A 19,338-nucleotide genomic window follows, 5' to 3' on the forward strand; every position below is an offset into this window, starting at 1 on the left:
CCAGTTTCCATCATTCTCTGTGCGCTTGCCCTTCCAAGCCATCGGAGACATCATTTCTTCCAGCCTGCTCACAATAGCTCAGGATGACAAGATCTATTGAAGTCTTGTCTTCTGGGTCCTTCCAGCCTCTTGTTCCAGCCTAATGCTTGATGAAATCTATGAAAAATGGCCTGTGGTGATTTTTTTTTGTTGTTTTTTTCCATGGAAGACCAAGAAAGAAGAAACCACATTAATGTTTTGGTTTAAAGTCTAGAGGGAAATGCTGGAGAGTTGCTGTTCTGGCTCGTGACACTTTTTCTTTTTGCTTGTCCTTGCTGTTAGCTGCACAGCCTGAAAGAAACAGGTTTGGCATTACAGCTGTGCGTGTCTCGCTGAGGATCAGAGGTGTTTGAGAGCATCAACTCCTGGGACAGCAGGGGTTAGAAGCCAGCAAAGACTCTGGCTTCAATGAGCCTTGACTCCACACCAAGCCTTGGCTGGGTGGGCGCTTCTGTCCTGGCTGTTGGCTGGGTTGGGCTTGTACAGCCCTGTGCACCCCGTCCTCAGGGATGCAGCTCTCTGCGTGAAGTGCTGTTACTTGTTTAGATGGATCCCACCTTGCATACACTGGGTATTACAGCCTGCATTTAGGGATAGCTCTGCTGAATGCCTGGTGCTCTCACTCTCTCATGGTCACTGCAGGGTTTCTGGGTGGCTCTGGCTGAAGTCAGAGAAGATACATGGTGGTGACAAAGATGCAAGATGCTGCACGTGCCTAAATGCCTCTTTTTTTTTCTTTACAGCTTGACAGGACAGAGACAGCCGTGAATAACCTCAACCCAGCTTTTGCCAAGAAGTTCATTGTCGACTACCACTTTGAAGAAGTGCAGAAGCTCAAGTTTGCCCTGTTTGACCAGGACAAATCAAGCATGCAGCTGTATGAGCATGACTTCCTGGGCGAATTCTCCTGCACGCTGGGCATGGTGAGTCTCTGTGGTCCCTGCAGCTCACTGTCCTTCAGCAAGGGGACCCCAAATCATGTCAGCCACAGGGACATGGGAGGATTAGAGCTGCTACTCTTATCTACTGCTGGGTCCTTCCTGGCAAAACTAATTTAATTTGCTTGTCACACATCAACTGTTGAGGTTGAACTGTTCCATGTTAGCACTGTTGGCTACTTGTCCAAGTCTAAGGTAGTCACAGTGTGGGCTTCTGTTGGTGCCTGCAGAGAGACAGAAGCAAAGAGGAAGCTTTTGGAGGTACCTGTATCTCACCATGTGTTATGACCAGCTTGGATCTGGACTTGGGAAACTTCCAGATGTTTAAAGTTAGGATGCATTGCAGTCTACCTTTCTATCTCAGTTTTCATTTTCTTTTTTTTTTCCTCCCAAAGCTTTATGTATTGCTGTTATGTAGCAAATCATCTCTCCTACTTTAGCATGTTGGTGCAGAAATGTGTCTTCTGCTCTTCTCATGGAAAAGCTTTTGGGACGCAATGTGATTTATAAGCCTTTGGAAGGTCTTTGCATTCATAAGCCCAGACCCTATTAGAATTGGCAGCTACATTCTCCAAACATCTTTGTCCTCCGAGCTTGCTCTGACTCAGAGGAAAGGAATGAGGGGGATTTTTTCCGTTCTTTCACAGCATCCGGCTGCTCAGGGCTGCTGTGGTACCTAGCACAAGTGCAGGGGCTGGGAGAAACTCTCTGTTTTACTTGATCCTGGGAACTGGGAGGAAGGAGACATTGTAATAGGTGGGTTGGCATGGACAGGCAGCCCATGTGTTCAGGGAGGCTCATGAATGTGATTGCTTTATTACACAGACTGTGATATGGCACTGCACATGGCAAGAGGGGCCGAGTGACCTTACCATTGCTAACTCAAGAGCTTGACGTGTTAGAAGAGCACTGACATTTACAGAGTTTGATGTTTAATGTCTGGGTTTTTGGAAGCGCTCCGTGATGAACTAATTCGGCTCCTACAGAAGTTAGGAGACAGTGCAGGTAACAGCCCAGGCTGGTATTCAGTGATTTAGACCAAACCCATTCTTTACTGTTAGTTCCATTGCTGAAACGCAACCACCTCTGGTGTGGAGCAGTTCAGCAATGCTCCTTGTGAAGGTCATGGTCTTGGTGGAAGCTTACATCCAGAATTTATGGAAGGAAATGTAAGGAAACAGGTAAGGAAACAGAGCCGAAACCTTGCTGTTCCTAAATGTGGCCCTGCAGAAGGCCAGGGCTCTGCAGGCTCATGCCGGAGAGGAATGTTATCTGTATGTTATCTGTATGTGCTGGGGAGAAAGGTGGACCCTACTGCTTGTTGGGTCTCCCAGAAGAGCCCAACCCTTTCTCGTGCTTTAAAAGGTGTTCCGGTCAGAGCATGAGACTGGACAGGCCATCCTGGGGCTGTGGTAATTGCGGGGACTGGGCAGCTGTTGGCGGGTCTCACATCCAAGGTGCTTGCTCAGAACAGTTGGTGGTTTAGCCATGGTGACTCACAGGCATGGCATAACTGTCTGCTGTGTCTTTAGGCACAGCTGGTGGGCTTAGTCCATCAGAAAAAAAGGAGCTCTGAACTTCTGTAATCTCATGCAAGTATTTACACTCTGCAGAAGAGAACTTGGCTTATGTGTGTGCCCAGTTTTTGATGAGTTTTTGCAGTGCTTCTCATATGAGCTTCTTGGTGACCTTTAGTCCACAGCAATACACCAGCTTGGAATGGAGGGATCTTCTAATTTTCCTTTTTTCCCTGAAGTTCTCTGTTAGCCTTCTCTCCCTGTGGCCAGCACAGGCTTGCAGCACAGCCCAGTCACGGGGCAGAGGTGGACCAGAGGGGTAGCACGTGTGCAAGGGTGTCTGGTGAGGAGAGGGGTGAAACAGGGTGGATGGGGGCTTGTGGGTTCAACCACCCTGCTGTGGGTTTTCTTATGTCTAGATTTTTGTCTGGTGGGATATTTCCATAAGCCTGCCCAGTTTTGAGGCACAAGAAGCTCTTGAAAGGGAAGGAGAGCAGCCATGGGCTGCATCTGACTTTTCAATTTTGAGTTTGCATCAGAGCCCTGTCAGATTAGCCAGATTATTTTATTACAGCTAATTAGGTCTGTGGTAAGATTTAAAAAGATAACTGGATAATTTGTGGGCCTGTAATGACCTCTGCAGCCAAATGAAATGTAACAAGGATCAACTTGCAGGCTGGAGGATGTCTGTGGTTTCTGCTAGCCAGGGTTGTGAGGAGATTTTGCCTCCTTGTGCATGGCATGGCACAAACATCTAGTTACACTGGCTGGTGGTTCCTATGCATTTATGGATCAAAAGCACCAAGACATGGCTTGCTAGCCACAAGGGGAAAGGTTTTTTGCCTTGAAATTGCAAGAATCACAGGATCACAGAATGGTTTGTGTTGGAAGGGACCTTTAAAGGTCATCCAGTCCAACCCTCCTGCAATGAGCAGGGCCATCTTCAAATAGATCAGGTTGCTCAGAGCCCCATCCAACCTGACCTTGAATGTTTCCAGGGATGGGGCATCTACCACTTCTCTGGGCAACGTGTTCCAGTGTCTCACCACCCCCATTGCAAAAAATTTCTTCCTTATATCTAGTCTGAATCTATCCTCCTTTATTTTAAAACCACTACCCCTTGTCCTATCACAATAGGCCCTGCTAAAATAAGTGTGTCCCCATCTTTCTTCTAAGCCCCCTTTAAGTATTGAAAGGCCGCAATAAGGTCTCCCCAGAGGGAGGATAACATTTCTGAGGAGCAATGGAAGGAATCCAAGCATGGCTGGGTCACTTGGATGGCAGGAGCAACATTTCATTACATATTTTTTTGTAATTATTACTATTGTCTTTTGACTGTATGACATAGGACCAAAGATGGAGGCAGAAGGATGGATGGGACTGCACTTTTTAAACTGGGACCCCTAGATCTCAAAGGAGTCTCCACTAGGTATGGGAGCAGAGCACAGCTACTTCCAGCAGGTTGCTGGACCCCCGTGTTGGGGTCTGCGCCTTGTGGGGAAAACTTACAAGATCCCTAGATCTGAAGGCAATTGAAACTCAGTGAGCTAGGAAAAAATCTCAAGAGGTTTAATTTAGCTCCCAAATCATCCTGTCTGGCCTCTTACAAGCCAGAAGTGAAGGGGGGCACATGCCTTTGGGGGGTGCTGACCCCTGTGCTTTGCTCGGCAGCAGCTGTGCAGGGGATCCAGAAGGATGCTGGGGGAGAGCATCTGGCTTGCAATCAGCATTTGTCCATGGAAACATGGCCTGAAAGCAAGTTGCTGGCAGGGGTCATGTTAGAAGTATTTAAGATGGGGTTTGAAGGGTTGAGTGGTGGTTTTGCTGGGAACAAATCATGGTCCTTCAGGTGTGTGTGGTCCCATTGACCTGCTCCATGCAAATAGCTGGTCCCTGGGTTCAGCAGGGGATGATGCTTCAGCTTCTTGCACCGTCACTGCCCTGTGCTGTTCAGCTGCTGCCCTGCACCCCACAGACTCGGGTGACAATGGTGATATTCACAGTATCATGGTCATCCCTGATTATGATGTCTTTCTTCTACTGTTGTGAATGCTTAATCTGAATTAACTAACATGAGCAATGATCAGTTTCTTACGAGTCTGCTTTTGATCACTTGTACAATTGTGACTTTATTTTCTTTGGCTTCTCTAGATCGTCTCCAGCAAGAAAATAACAAGGACTCTCCTTCTGGGGAATGGCAAGCCAGCTGGGAAAGGGATGATAACGGTATGGTTACTCCTTTATGTTACCTGCTGAGTGTGTAAAGGCTGATAATAACCTGGGGGTGATGCAGGACACTCACCTGATGTCCAGGAGACTGGGGTTTATCTCATGAATATTTTTGCCTTTGTCTCCCATTTTCCTGCCCACTTTGGTCTGTTTGGAGGATGATTCACCTGGGGCAGGGACCATCTTGCCTGGTACCCAGCACTGTGAGTCTTTAACCTCTGCTTCGGTCTCTGAAATAAGAACAACCTCAACCTGTAGAAGTACAAAGTAAATCTATGCTGCTGCTGTTTGTTATCTGGTACAATACGGCTGCTCAGCCCTCCCTGGAGCAGCGGGAGGTAAGAGCTGATTCCTTTGCCTGCGATGGGTGGTTTTGTTTGTAGGAAGCGGATGGGAACTGTGCCGTAGCAACAACTCTCATAGCAACAGCCGCTGCTCTTGATGCAGACCCCTTCGGGCAGTGGCCTTCCCGCTGTGGATCTCTTTAGTGATGGGTTTTTTAGAAAGAAAAGACTAAATTTAGGTGTGTTTCCCTCCTGCCACATCTCCCATCCTTTTTGGACCTCTTCAGTGTTACTGGTTTTGCAAGATGCGCAGCCAGGCAGCAAAGGTGTGGAAGAAAAGGCCAGCAAGGAGTTAAACTTCCATCAGGTTTAAAAGCACTGGAAGGGCTTAAAAGCCTAGGACCTGGCTGCTGCAAGGGCATCTCCATCGCTGTTTGCTCTAGAGGCTGGGAAGATGCTGCCAGCTTTTCTCTCTTAATTGCTGCAGTTAGTCTTTAAATGCAAGAGGAAAAGCCGCAGTGAAGTTCACAGGTGGTGCCTGATGCCATGTGCCATCCCCGAGGAGCAAGCTCTCAACATTCCATCTGATGCTTGAGTGGGAAGAGCTGGACCAGATGAAAAGTTTCCAGTCAAGTCCAAAGGCTACACGCTTTAGAAAAAGGAAGGTCCCGATCTGGCAGTAACATGTCACTAAAAATCAAAGGCTCTGAGATGTCTGCTTCATTTTGTACCATTGATGCAGTTTCCTGATCTGAGGCTTTTTTGCCCTGGCTTGGTGATGACAACAGGGTCATGTGTGGTGGGCACCTTTCCTCACTGTTTGGCACAGCGCTGGAGCACGGGCTATGGACACCAACCACGGAGCACGCTTCTGCTTTGGACTCACTCATATAAAACGTGAAGTTTGGAGCCAAACCCTGCCTTCCTCACTCCCATACCCTTCAGTTTTGCCCAAGTATCCTTTTTCTTAACTGAGATGCCAGAGGGGTGAATGCAACAGAATAACCTGCCCCAGATGAATCATCCTCCAAACAGACCAAAGTGGGCAGGAAAATGGGAGACAAAGGGAAAAATATTCATGAGATAATGAATGCTCGCTTTGGGATTTTCCCCATCTCTTCAAACCTAGGGACCCCCATGCGATCCCATCCATCTAGCCAAGGTTCTTCTGTTTGTAGAAATCAATCCTGAGATCTTGCTGCATGCCTCTGCCAGGCACAGCAGTGGGGATGTTGTTATTATCCATGACGGCCAAGAGAAGGTGCCACCAGCAGCCTGTGGCAGTGTGGCTTGTCTGCATGGTCTGGCTTTTACGTAGCCTTCAGTGAGCTCTAAAATGCCAGACGCCAACTGGGCATGCTTTTGTGGGGATCAGAAAAGGGCAAATTTCATCCACTTCCCTACAGCTTCTCTTCTTCACGCTGGTTTTGGTGACCGTGCGTGCCCACTGAGGACTAGGTCGGGGAGAAAACTGATGCCGTGTCTTTGCAATAGGGAACTTCTCACTTCACAGCTATATGGGGCAGAGGGGAAAACTTGGTTTTGCATGCGATGATCACATCCTCTGTCCACATCCTCTGTGGACCAAAGAGTGGTGTCCTCCATGGAAAGACTGGGAGGTTGTTGGGGAGCTGCAGCTCGTCCCCTTGCCCCTTGCCCAGCTGCCCAGGTGGATTCAAAAGCTGCATCTCTGCCTCCTCGTCCCTGCAAACTCCCCACTCTCCTAAGTGCCAATAACCCTCTGATTGCTTGTTCTGCAGAAAATTGTTCCCTGGATTTCTGCAAGTTTTCTAAAAGCCTTGCTGTAATTATGCTGCAAATCTCCAGTGAAGGACAACCTCCTTGTGAAAGCTAGCAAACAGCTGTGCTTGGGAGCACTGTGCATGAGGAAAATGTCACACCGTGCTCCCAGCCATGCTGGTGCCAGCTCCTGCCTGGGGAGGATGCTGCAGCTGGGGATGCCAGGGGACGGCTCAGCCCGCCCTGATGAGTGGAGGAGGGAGAGGTGGGGAGCAGATGCTTGGGCAGGACACAGCCTTGAGGAAAAAAATACAAGTGATTCAGAAAGCGGCTGGTAACAGAAGTGAATAAATGTGCTTTTTCGTTATAAACATTCCCTTTCTTAAAATACCAAGAGACTCATTAGACCACATTCCAGACAAAACCAGCCCACTGGTGGTTGGCAGCCAAAGCCCTTCTGGAGCATATGTGAATAAAGTCTCTTAAATTGAAGTAATCTGGGCTGCACTCCTGCCTGCTGTAGCTCCTCAGGAGCAGCAACTGAGTTTTCATCCTTACGGCCGTCTCGTTGGGTGATCATGCAGAGACGTGGCTGGCGTCCTTGGTGCCACTAGCAATTCCCCCCAGGGCTGGGGCAGCTGCTCTTTGCTGTGCCCAGCCTGGGACAGGGAGGACAAGGTGGCATATCTTGCTGGCAAGGGTTTTTATGGCTCCTGCTTCCTCTTGGCTTGGTCCTTGGAGGCTTCACTGGTCCCAGCATGTGAAAAGCTGCCTCAGATCAGCTCAGGTGTGACACCCAAGAAAGGTGATGAGTTTGTTCCCAGAAGCTTCATTTTACTTTGTTCCCCCCATGGCATGGGGGAAGGATGCTGCTCAGGGTGTCAATGGCACCTCATTCTCCCTTTGGATTGTCCATTCAAGAGGCTTAATTGTATCTCTTGACTCCCAGTCCTGCAAATGAACATTTCACATGGACCCAGCCCCAACAATGAGGCTGTGGAGGTCGGTGGATGTCATGGGGGCTCCAGCTGCAGCACCATCATTGTAACTGGTAGCCTGCTAAAAAAAGATATCCTGTTTTGTTTTAAAGCCGGTGTGTCACTGCCTCAATGCAAGGTAAATGACAATGCCCATCCAGGGGAAGTTTGGGCTTTTTCTCCATCCTTCTCCATTCCAGGGAGAAGCTGGGAAGTAGGCTTTGGTCCTAAATTGATCTGCAAAGGTAAAATCAGTTTAACTCCTGAATAGCGAAATACTGTGTGCATTAGATCATCCAGTCTCTTAGCTGGGAAATGGGTTTTGCAGGAGTTGTGCAGGTATCTTCAGAGTGCGTATCCTCAGGGTCTGGATTCTCCTCTGGCTTGGTGTTCACTTTCTTTTTGTGCTAAAAATGAGTGCAGCCTTCCCTTGTCTTTCAGATAGCTGCCCAAGAGCTCTTGGATAACAGGGTGATTACTCTGAGCATGGCCGGCAGAAAACTGGATAAAAAGGTGAGTGGGGTTGTGTCCGAGGGATGCAGCATTAAACTTCTGTCCTTCATAGGCTAAGGGATCTAAAGAAATCTCTGCTTTTGGGTATAGCAGTGACAGAAAATAAGTCCTACTGGAGAAAGCATTAGGGTGAGACTAGAGGGTTCAAGTCCTGGCAGTGCCACTGGCTGCTGGGTATGCCCGTGCCTCAGTTTCCCTATTGTCACAATATTGCTTTCTTCATCATGTGCATTGAGATGCAAAGATTACATGTGGCACAGGATCTGTGTACTAGCATGTCCTAAAGACAGCAGAATTACTACTTCAGTGGCTGTTGTTTGCAAATGTCTCCTGACGGAGCTGATAGTTTTGATGCCCCTTGAACCTGTATCTCAGAAGTGCTGAGAGCTCCTGGCTTGTTGCCTTCAGCCCCTCTGGAAATGGAGTGAACACCTGCTTGTATATCAAACAGTAGGGCCCAGTAGGGAAGAAGTGTTGACCTCACAGAGGCAGGTAATGCATGGGGTTTGCTTTGGATATGATACGTAGGAAACCGTGAGCCTTTCTGAACAAAGCCATCTGACCTTATTTACCAGGCAACCGGAGCTATTCCTCTTAAACTGTTGCTAAGCAATCGATGGGAATATTATTTTTTCCTTCTTCCTAGTCTCTCCGGAGCTTGCGTTATTGGCAGGATGGCCGTCAGTTTTCAAACCAGGGTAAAGCAAGTATCCAGGCAGATGGGTATTTGCTGGGGCAGAAAACGTGGTTTGTCCAGTCTCATTGTCCAAGCCAGATGGATGCCTAGTTTATCCAAGTGTTTTTCCCGCCTGTTGGGAACAGCTGTTTTCTCTCCCTCCTGCTTACCCTGCCTAGTGCAAGGAGCCAAATGCCCCTGTTAAGAAATCCCCAAATAACTTAATTTCAGAAATGGGCTGGAAGATGTCCTTGAGCTGGTGGCTTCCTCTAAGATGTGGCCAAGGGTCAACCCCATGCATGTCAATAAAGACATCCTAATGCAACAGTTTTCTTCCAGCGCCCCAAGAAAAAGCCTCTGCTCCCTTGCAAAGCAAGGGATGGTATTTCGCAGCAGGCTTGGTGCCCTTCCTTCATGCTTCAGGGTCCCTTTGCAGCTGTGGCCATTGTGAAGAGCAGGGCCAAGGACCTGGGTCCTCCCTGCAGCGCTAGTACCTCAGGCATACATCTGCTTGTTGTATGGGCAACTTCACTGGTGGCATCATTTGCTTCATGGGCAGGAGCTGCCTTTCTAATCTGGTTTGCAACGAAGTTCCTCTACAAGTTTATGCAAAGGTGACATCTTTTGATATTCTTCAACTAGGACATGATACCTGTGGGTCTGGTCAAGGTATGGAAATTCAGCATCTAGCTGGTTACACTGGGATAAGGACTGTGAATAATCCTATTCTTTCTGGGTCTCCCTCCAGTTTATCAATAGGTGTCAGCAGAAGGCTCCTTCCTCGGTGATCACCTGCTGTCACCAAGAGCTGACAAGGTTTCTTTGCCGATTCCCATAACACAGCGCAGCGCTGCAGTCCTCAAACTCCTGCTCATTGGCAAAGGATGTCCATGTCACTTCACGCAAATTAAAATGATCTCTGAACAAGGAAATTGGATGAAACACAATATGTTGGGGTCATTATTGGTCATAGATGAAATGCAACTGTGGGAGCTGGGTAAAACTTGTTTAAGCTTAGGAAAGACAGAGGAGAAGTGACTAAGCAAAAACACACAGGGGTAAGTTTGCAGCCTGGGGGGTGACACCCTCCTGCACCATGCAGCACGTAGCTGGGGAGCATGATCGGACATCATGTGAAGGGATCAGTTCTAACAGGATTTTGTGGTGGGGCCATGGGATCATCTTGCTGCACACGCTGAGCCAAATGTGCCGCAAACCCATGCTTTGCCCCAGGCAGCTCCTTCTGCCATGACCACCCTGAGGCTGGGACCTCTCTCAGGCTGCAGGCAAGTCCTTCTCCCCATCACATGTCCATGGTTTCTCCACCCACAGCTCGCTACCTTGCTTTAAATGCCAAAGCTGCACAGTGGGAGCATGTCAGCCGCAGAACCAGCCTGAGGTTCTTGTACCTTATGTCAGATCAGCTCTTGGGAGGGTTATAAGAAAAAATAGCTTGCGGAAGAGGAGGTATTTTCACCTGGGACCAGCCCTGGTGAGCTCAGCCCCAGAGCTGTGTGTGCCACCGCAGCTGTGGGGACAGCAGGAGGGCAGTGATGCTTCGGCACGGCTTGGGGAGAACAAGTGCTGCGAGCCAGGATTGGTGCTGGAAGCTGTGGTTTGGGGAGCTGCATCTGGTGGAAGTGCCACCTCTGCCCTCCTTGTCCATGGTGTACAAAGACCAGTTTGGATGATTTAGATTCTTAGACCAGTTTGCAGATGGATCTGGTCTGCTGAGCTCCTTTGGTTGCTCAGTTTTCATCTCCTGCCAGGCTTGCAGGGGTGACATATTTGTGGTTTTGATGTTTTAAAATAGCAGCCCACAATCCTGAGGCTTGGAGACATCTCCCACCCCACTTTGAATGGAGCAAGGCTGACCAGACTTGCAAACCGGGCTGCTCCATGTGGGATGGCAGAAGACATCCTTCAGAGCTCCCTACTGTCATCTGAGCTGGTGCCTCCACCAACCCACGCTGGGTTGGCACTGACGTAACCGCATTGGGTTGCAGGTTAAGCCAGCATAGGCAGGGTCAGGTACCCACTGCTGGTTCTTTAATCCATCAGTGAAACTTGAAAGTGCCATGTCCAGGCTGTGGGTGAGCAGGATCAGAGCTGTGCCATAACTGTAACCTTGCAGAAAAAATGGCTTGGTTTTCTCTCCTACAAACATGTGAAAAAGGGTAGGAGAAAAATAGCCTCATCTCACCAGAGAGTGTCCCTGGGAGCCTTTATGGTCTGCTCTTCTGGCAGAAGAATTTTGACTGAAGCAGGTTATAGTTTCTCCAAACCAAAACACTTTGCAGTGATTTACTTTTCTGGCTGGCTTTGGAAACAGGATTTGGATAGAAACGTTAATGGGTTTTCTGCTGGTGCATCACTAGAGCCTGTGTCCATCCCAGCCTCCACTTCCTGGCCTAGCTGTGGACAGGGACTCCTGGGGTGTTCCCACTTCCTCCTCCTCCACAAGCAGCCCCCTGCATCCTCACTGCATCACTTGGAAGCCCAAAAAGCTCATGTTCAAACCTGTAAGAAGTTCTTCCAGCTCTTCACAGGACTCAGTCAGCCACCTCCCTCTGGGAGGAAAACCCAGCTGAAATGGCTTGAGTTCTCAGTAAATAATTTGGAATATTTTGGGCTTGGTTTCTTGTTAGCCACTTCTTATTTTTTCTGAATGAAAATGAAGTTCTGCTTAGAAATGCTGGAGTTTCCCTGTGTCAGTGTCACTAGCACTGCCCTCCTTTCCAGGCTGTGGGTGCCCTGAGGTTGCCCCCATGCTGATACCCAGCAGGGACACGTGCGTATATGAACATATTTCTCAGAAGCCAGCAGCCCTTTATTGGGGGAATATCTGAGGAGACGCTGGCAGGAAAGGCAGCATACACTGGCTCAGGGCTGCGTATCTCGGGGGTGTTAGATGATCTCTGTCAACACCAGGGCAGCTTGCTCCTTAAAGATTTCTTCTGCTCATGCTTTATCGCTGTGTGTAGGAGGGTGTTTTTTTTCCTTTCTCCCCCAAGACACTCGTGCACTTCATAATTCTGTTTTTCTTTTGAAGCTTTGGATGTTTTTCTAAGCCCAAACACAGCTGCCTCCCAGCTGGGGTTGTTTTCTGTGGCATCTGCATTCAGAGAGCTCTCCAGGTGGTGGGCACCCGCTGGCAAATCCCATGGCTCACCTGCCACATCAGTGCCGAAACACGGTGTGAATGTCAACGGGATTCACGTGACCAGGACATGGATGGATGGCAGGGCGCTGCCTGTGGGTGCTGCCTGTTTGCCACTGTGCTTGAGCTGGTCTTGTGAGGACATGAGGGTGTATGCAAGGTCGGACAGCAAAGGGATCTGTGCCCCCCCAGCACTGCCAGGGAAGGAGGTCTCTCGTGGACCATCTGTTGCTGCTTGCAGAGTACCATGTAACCCATCCTGTTCTTCTCCCCCAGGACCTGTTTGGAAAGTCAGACCCCTTCTTGGAGTTTTATAAACCAGGTGACGATGGGAAATGGATGCTGGTCCACAGAACGGAGGTGAGCGTGACTCTAACCCGAGCTGCTGAGACACCACGATCCTTACATCAGCTATTCTTGCCCTTCATGGCATTATCTCATTAATCACCTGTAAAGCAGGGTGGGATCCAGGGATTTCAAAACCTCATAGCTGCCTTCTCCATGTCCAGCTGAGGCTGCTGGACTCCAGCAGATGAAGATAAGTAAGGCCAGCAAGGTCCTGAGATCTTTTCTGTACTGCTTACTACTGTACTTACCAAGCAGAGAGGGAGATGGTCTTTTAACCTGTGTTAACCTCCTGGCTCAGCCTGGGCTGTGCCCTGGACCACTTGCCCTCCCCATGCAGGAGCAGCGGGATGAGCTGCGACCTGGGGAGATGATGGAGAGAGGTGATGGAAGGTGGCCCAGGGAACGGTAGTGGGGAAAGGTTAAAACAAGCATTTGCCAGGTGCTCAGCTAACCTGGGAAGATGCTCAGATGTCTCCAGCTTCAGTGCATGAGCACATGGGCTCATGTCTAATGGAGCTGGAGCCCTGGCTGGGGAGGCAGAGACCTGTACCGGGGTCCCAGTGGGTACGGTTATGGGCAGCTGACACCTCCCTGTCCCTCATTTACGCCTGCTGCAATATTTTGATCTGGGCTCCCTTCTGGTTATGTTCTCAAGCTGCTAAGGCCAGTGATATTATGTATAAGAGGCACAGCACAGGCAGGGAGCAGCAGGCTGGCTTTTGCTTTAGCACCAGTCTAACAAGTACTTTTCAATGGCTTTTTCCCCCACCTCCTCAAAGCTTGTTTCAAGGCTTTTCTTTTTGCACATATCTCCTGGCAGCTGCAGAAAGAGGAGGGGCGACCGCTGCAGCGGGGGCTCACAGCAACCCCCATGTCGGAGGGAGAGGGTCCCATCTCACACCCCTCTTCTTCCTGTCCCCATCTCACATCCCTCCTTTTCTTGTCCCCTCAAGGCTTGGTTAAGGAGCCTGTTGTCCCACTGCAGCAAACTGCTGTAGCAAAACACAGTTGGATCTCATGCGGAAGGAAAGAGTGGTATTTATTTACAAAGCCTCTCTGTATGTTGGGTTTTCCCACTGCTGTGCAAAGTCCACGGGGATTTCCTTCTCTTGCACACCCACATGCACAGGAGCACCAGGACGTGTGTAACACCATATGTCCTGTGGTACCGATACAAGCCATCCTTTTAACCCTAGCTCTGCTGTTTATTTTTCAGTGCTTTCCCACACACATTTCTGTGCATATTTAATTCATACCAACCTTAATATTTCTCTTGTATTCTGCGGAAGCAGGCTGGAACCTTGTTTGCTTGTTTCCTCCTGGTTTAGTGTGGGTAGCTGGGCTTTGACTCACTGAGATGTATTTCTGAGATGTGGGGATTTTGAGTGACCTCCAGCCCTTCCTCCTGGAAGAGGTGTGGGAATTGGGAATGTGGCTGTGCACAAGCCATTGCTGGGATCTCTATAAGCAGGTCAGGTTTATGGGGAGCAGATGTATATACTGATTTTTCCTCTGGGTTGCTGCCCAATTCCTCCACTGTCCTGTGTTGCTGGATAAGGGTCTAGCCAGGTTTTCTTTCAAGTGATTGGTGCTCCAACAGACTCCTCCTTACCAGCCCCAAATGCATTCCACTGCCCTCAGAGGAATCCCATAGCAGGTGATCATCTTTGTGTTTTGAGGCCAGATGCGAAGGAATAAGGTTCCCAATTCTTGCAGCTTTTGGTGTGGGAATATAACCAGCTCTCAGTCTGATGGTGGCATTTCTCATGCCACCACGGAGGTGTCTGGCAGGGAAGGATTAGTGTGTTCATTACAGCCTGTTATTTAAGCACAAGTGTGAATGCCCAGCTGGTCACCATGTGATGGAGACGCCGGATCGTTCCCACCCACCCTGGTGACCCAGCAGCTGGCAACATGCGGGCACCATCTTGGGGTGCCTGGGCTCCCCCAATCTTCCTAGCCTCCTGGAGGAGGTGTTTACAAATTCTCGATTAAACTGTGCTTGTAGTGTCAGGGTTTCCCTCAGTCTCACCTAAAAGCCTGTCTGTAAAACAAGATGCCCATTTCAGGTCCCGCATAGCTGTTTGCCTGCAGCAGCAGCCGTGGACCTCTTCCTCACTGGGCTGCACTGTTGTTGCTTTGACTGCAAAGGTCCAAGGTCCTCCACGCCAGCTATCCCCATGTTTACCCTGCACAGAGAAAGGTTAATCTGCTGCCCATGTCTGACTTTCCTAATAATCACATGAATCTCTTTTTGAGCACAACACCTTTGTGAAAGAGGGTCTTCACCGATGTACACATCTCTGATGTACACAGCATATGCCTGGAGCCTGCTAGCATTTGCAATTGCACCAAGCAATTGCATCCTCTCAGGAAATGTCAAAAACCATCAATTAATATTTCTCCAGCTTGTGCAGCAGACGTTATGCAGATGAGGCGAGAGAGCTGGATGTGCCCAGGGCTGTTTGGCTTTCCTGGCTGCTTGCAGCATTCCACTGCTCCATCTTCTTGGTGGTGAGACCCCAGATGGATGTAGGCTGCACTGGGGTGCTGGATGGTAGTAAGCAATGAGTAGGGTGCAGATTTGTTTAATTGCCCCTAGAGGTGGTTAAATCACCTAACATGATGCAGATGAATCTGTTGTAACCCATGCATGCTACAACCTGAGAAGGGGGAGCTGCTGTGTCTAAGCTAAGGAGGCAAAAGAGGGCTGAGATGGGGTTTTCTGCAGCTTGCTTGGCCTGCCCCACTGAGAACCTGGTCCAGGGTCACTCTTGGAGATGTGTCCCCTGCTTTGTGCCAGTCTCCCCCTTCAGGTGTGCCCGTTGTAATGTCATCCCTCCGTTCCCACCCTGTAGGTGATCAAGTACACGCTGGACCCCATCTGGAAGCCATTCACTGTGCCTTTGGTGTCACTGTGTGATGGAGATGTAGAGAAGATGATAAAGGTAACGGGAGGCCCTTCCCTTTGGCTTGTATTGTGATAGTCAGCCTCTGGGATCGATCGTTAAACATCTAAAGACCTATGGCTTGTTTATCAAAAAAAACCCAAACAAACAAAACCAGAACCACCCCCAAAATGCAAAAAAAAAAAACCCTTGTTTGGGGTCTCCAACAGGAGAGGTTGGGAACTTCAGCAAGTCTCCTTACAGGAAATAGTTACTGCATCTGAGTCTGGTTTGTGCTCCTTCCGCCCTAGGTGATGTGTTATGACTACGACAGTGATGGGGGGCATGATTTCATTGGGGAGTTTCAGACCTCAGTGGCCAGGATGTGCGAAGCCCAAGATGCCTTTCCGGTAAGTTCTGACATGTTTTCAGGGAAGAACGAGGAAGAGGCTTCTTGGGGCTGGCCATGGATTTTGGTACTTGCACTGAGACCCTCAGCTTGTGCAGAGAAGAAGCCAAGTCCAACCCCCTTTCTCCTCCCACCCACACCGTGAGTGACCCAGGCCACGGTTGTAGCTAAAGTATCTGAGCTAGAGAGAGGGCTAAGGCCATCTTGGCTCTGCTGAGATGTCTGAAGCAGCACCCATGATTTGGGAAGTGCCCTGTGGTTTGGGGGTCCAGAAGGGGAGGTGTGACATGCTGCTGGGGCTGCATCTGCTACAGGGACAACCTGGTCCCCAGGAATGCCAGCTCCTGTGCAACTCCATACCAGTTTTGTGGCCAAAGGTGTCCCTGTCTTACCCCCAAAGTGCTGGCCAAAAGCCTTGGCAGATGCCACCTGTCTGAAGGCATGTTGTGAAAACTCCTGGATAAGCAGAGCTTTTCACTGCCATCATTGCTAAGATTACAAAACTGAGAGGAGATCTTGGCCAAGACAGGGGTGTGTGTAAAATACCATGCGTAGTACAATGAGAAAAGTTTCCTGGCTGTGGAAACTGAGGCACAAGAGTCCTGTCTAGGACTGCGCAAGCTGATGGTGCCAGAGGCAGGCATTGAGCCTGTTTTCCCACTGGATTTGCAACCTACCAGCCTAGCAATAAAATCTTCTTTTCTCTCCATGGGACCCTGAGAGATGCTGGTTTAGAAGAGAGGAAAAACTCTCTTTGCTGCGTGCCTGTGGTGCCGTGCCCCTGTGCATAACATGGTTCCAGGTGGGGCTGGGCTCTCTCTGCCTCTTCCCCTTGCCTGTCTTGTCACGAAAGGTTGGGTGCCCTCTGTTCCCCAGTAAAGTTGTTCCCCAGCTGATGCCACTCTCTGAGCGGAGCTGTTGTGGGCTCCAGGCAGAGGAAGGTGGCTCCAAAAGCAAGCAGCTCCTGCTCGCCACTGCTATGTATCGCCCTTCAGCATCCTTCCTCCCTGGGGTGGCTCCTCATGACCTGTCTCATCCTTTTATGTGGCCACACTGATGAGGGTAAATACAGAAGTGGGGACAGAGATGTTCTTGCTGTAGACCAGGCACCGCATGCTTGTAGGTGGGAGCAGCACCATCAAGCCACAGCCTGTCTGAGACACGGGAAAGGCTCGTTGCCATGCCCAGGGCCATCACTGGGCTGTTCTGAGCAGGTCCAGGGCCATCACCAGGCTGGTCTTGAGCAGGTCTGGGCCATCACCAGGCTGGTCTGAGCAGGTCCAGGGCCATCACCAGGCTGGTCTGAGCAGGTCTGGGGCATCACTGGGCTGGTCTGAGCAGGTCCGGGGCCATTACCAAGCTGGTCTGAGCAAGATGCTGGGGAAGGGGCACAGACTGGCCACCACCATCCCATGTGGGACCCATGTGGACCCATGTGGGAACTACCCACTGGCAGGTCTGGGCTGGACCGTCTGCCTGGGTTTATTCAGAGTTCGGGGATTTTGTCAATAGATCTCTATTTTAATTTTGTTCAGTCTGTGAAATGCAACATTCACGTTCAGGAAACTTAAGGATTTTAGTATTTAAATGTTCCCATTTTTCTGCAGCTGGAAGAATGGACATGACTTTCTCTCCATGCTGCCCCTGCCCAGTCCTGCCCTCTCCCTGAGACCAACCCACATCTAAACTTTATTATTGGACAAAAGTTTTTATGCACTTTTAGATTAAAAAAAAAAAGAAATATTGCAGAAATTTTCTGAATATGCAAAAGTAATTTTGTTTTCCCAGAACTTTTGAGGTGGTGGCCTGCCCTAATTGTTTGGGCGTTCAACCTGTCCCATCCCGTTTGCCTCCGTCCCATCCCGTAGACCCCCATAGCCTTGTTGGGGTATCTTGGCTGCCATGCACCGGGTCCTGGGCAGGTTGAAAGCCCTGGGGAAGGAAAAGCAGCCCCTTACCAAGCAGGACCTGTGCCTCCATTTCCATCATTAAATATCAGTAGTTCACTGTGATTCATTTATGTCTCTTCAGCACTTGGAAATGTGTAGAGGGAGGGTGCCCGCAGGATGTAGCCGCTGGTGGCATCTGCAGCCACCTGGCACAGCCCGGCTCTCACACCGGTGTCTTGTCTCTTGTGTGTTACAGCTTGAACTAGAGTGCATTAACCCCAAAAAGCAAAAGAAGAAAAAGAATTATAAGAACTCTGGGATCATCATTGTCAAGTCCTGCAAAGTGAGTACAATGCCAGGATGTTTCCTTCTGCTCCTCACCAAGCTCAGGTCTTCCTGAGCTCCCCCCAACCCTTCTGCTTCCAGCGCCCTTGTGTTTCCAAGCGCAGGACCTGCAGACCATGAATAAAAGTGTGATCTCCTTTCTCCTTGGGCTTCTCTCCATTTGGAGCATCTGATGTACTGAGTCGCTGATGCCACTCCACGCCTGGGTGGCTGCAGACCCAAGAGGAGATGTTTTTCAACATGAACAGCATCTACATGAAGCCCAAGCTGTGGGCACCTACCAACTGCTTGGTGTCTTCTTGGGGACAAGGATTGGGTACGGGTGGGAGAGGTCCTTCTTCTGATCTGAGGTGTTGGTGAAGTCCTCCTTTCGTATGGCAGCAGCACAGCAGGGAAAGCACCGACACAGCTCTTCCCACACTAGATCTGTAGGTGGTGTGAGATCATTTTGGCCATGGGGAGAGGATCTTCCATTCAGTTCACCATGATGGGCGCTTCCATCTCTCAAGGATCCCTGTCCAGGCCTCCCACCCCAGCTTTTGACCAGCACATGGCCCTGCTTGGCCCCACGTGCCTTGTGGAGTGCCAAAACAGTGACGTGGGAAACCCAGGTGGTTCTTCCCATCTGCTTTGCCATTTGGCTGAAGGTTCCTGAAGGCCCAAAGTTGCAGTGACCTCAGGGCTGGGCACTTTCTGTGTATTTTATTTTTTTTTTTGTTCTGCAACGGTGAACATTGCTGAAACACTTTTTTGTTTGTTTTTCTTTCAGATAACCAGAGATTTCTCCTTCCTGGACTACATCCTGGGAGGCTGCCAGCTGATGTTTACCGTAAGGACTTTTGATAGTAACATGTATGTAATGGTCAAAACTGGGGAGGGAGGTTCTGCGTGAGATTTGGCACCAGCTTTTTTTGGCAATGAGGAGCTGCCCTGTTTTGCTGTTAAACCATGTGGTTTAGGGGCTTTGGTAGTCATTACTGCCATGCTTAGGTGCATCCAACAGCACGGAGGGAGCTGGCTAGACTTTGGCTGAAGGTCAGACTCCCACAAAGACCTTCAGACCCTTCACAAAATGTTACCAACTTCTCTCCCCATTGCAGGGTTTAACGACCCTCCATTTTTTTATGGAAGCTCTCCTTATTTTGAAGCCAGCTGAGAGGCTTTGGGCTGTTAATGAGATGGTTTTCTGCATTTTTACTGTCATTTCCACCTTCTTTCAAGCTGGACTACGGTTTGTCAAGAGTAACTAAACAAGGGCATTACAACCCTGAGTGAAAGTGCCATAATGCAGAAGTGGGGTTTTTAATTTCTGCAAACTTTTCCGGTGCAGTATCCAGAGGGCTGCAGGCACTCTCAGCATTTCAGTTTGTATTTTGTTGTTTTGTC

General features: G+C 49.5%; 1 protein-coding gene across 2 annotated transcripts in view; it reads left to right on the forward strand.

Annotated features, from left to right (window-relative positions):
• Positions 1 to 19,338, forward strand: part of CPNE2 (copine 2) — a 50,233-nt gene that overhangs the window by 16,446 nt on the left and 14,449 nt on the right. Inside the window, exons 3-10 of one of the 2 annotated variants that reach the window (XM_009478011.2) lie at positions 783 to 962; positions 4,646 to 4,720; positions 8,166 to 8,237; positions 12,350 to 12,433; positions 15,280 to 15,369; positions 15,621 to 15,719; positions 17,864 to 17,950; positions 18,722 to 18,781. In XM_009478011.2, coding sequence (XP_009476286.1) covers positions 783 to 962; positions 4,646 to 4,720; positions 8,166 to 8,237; positions 12,350 to 12,433; positions 15,280 to 15,369; positions 15,621 to 15,719; positions 17,864 to 17,950; positions 18,722 to 18,781 — 747 coding nt within the window. Of the gene's footprint in view, positions 1 to 782; positions 963 to 4,645; positions 4,721 to 8,165; positions 8,238 to 12,349; positions 12,434 to 15,279; positions 15,370 to 15,620; positions 15,720 to 17,863; positions 17,951 to 18,721; positions 18,805 to 19,338 lie in introns of both variants that reach the window. The other variant, XM_075714777.1, reaches the window with a different exon arrangement.

The sequence above is a fragment of the Pelecanus crispus genome, chromosome 8 (genome assembly GCF_030463565.1).
Source record: "Pelecanus crispus isolate bPelCri1 chromosome 8, bPelCri1.pri, whole genome shotgun sequence".
In the NCBI taxonomy this organism is placed as follows: domain Eukaryota; kingdom Metazoa; phylum Chordata; class Aves; order Pelecaniformes; family Pelecanidae; genus Pelecanus; species Pelecanus crispus.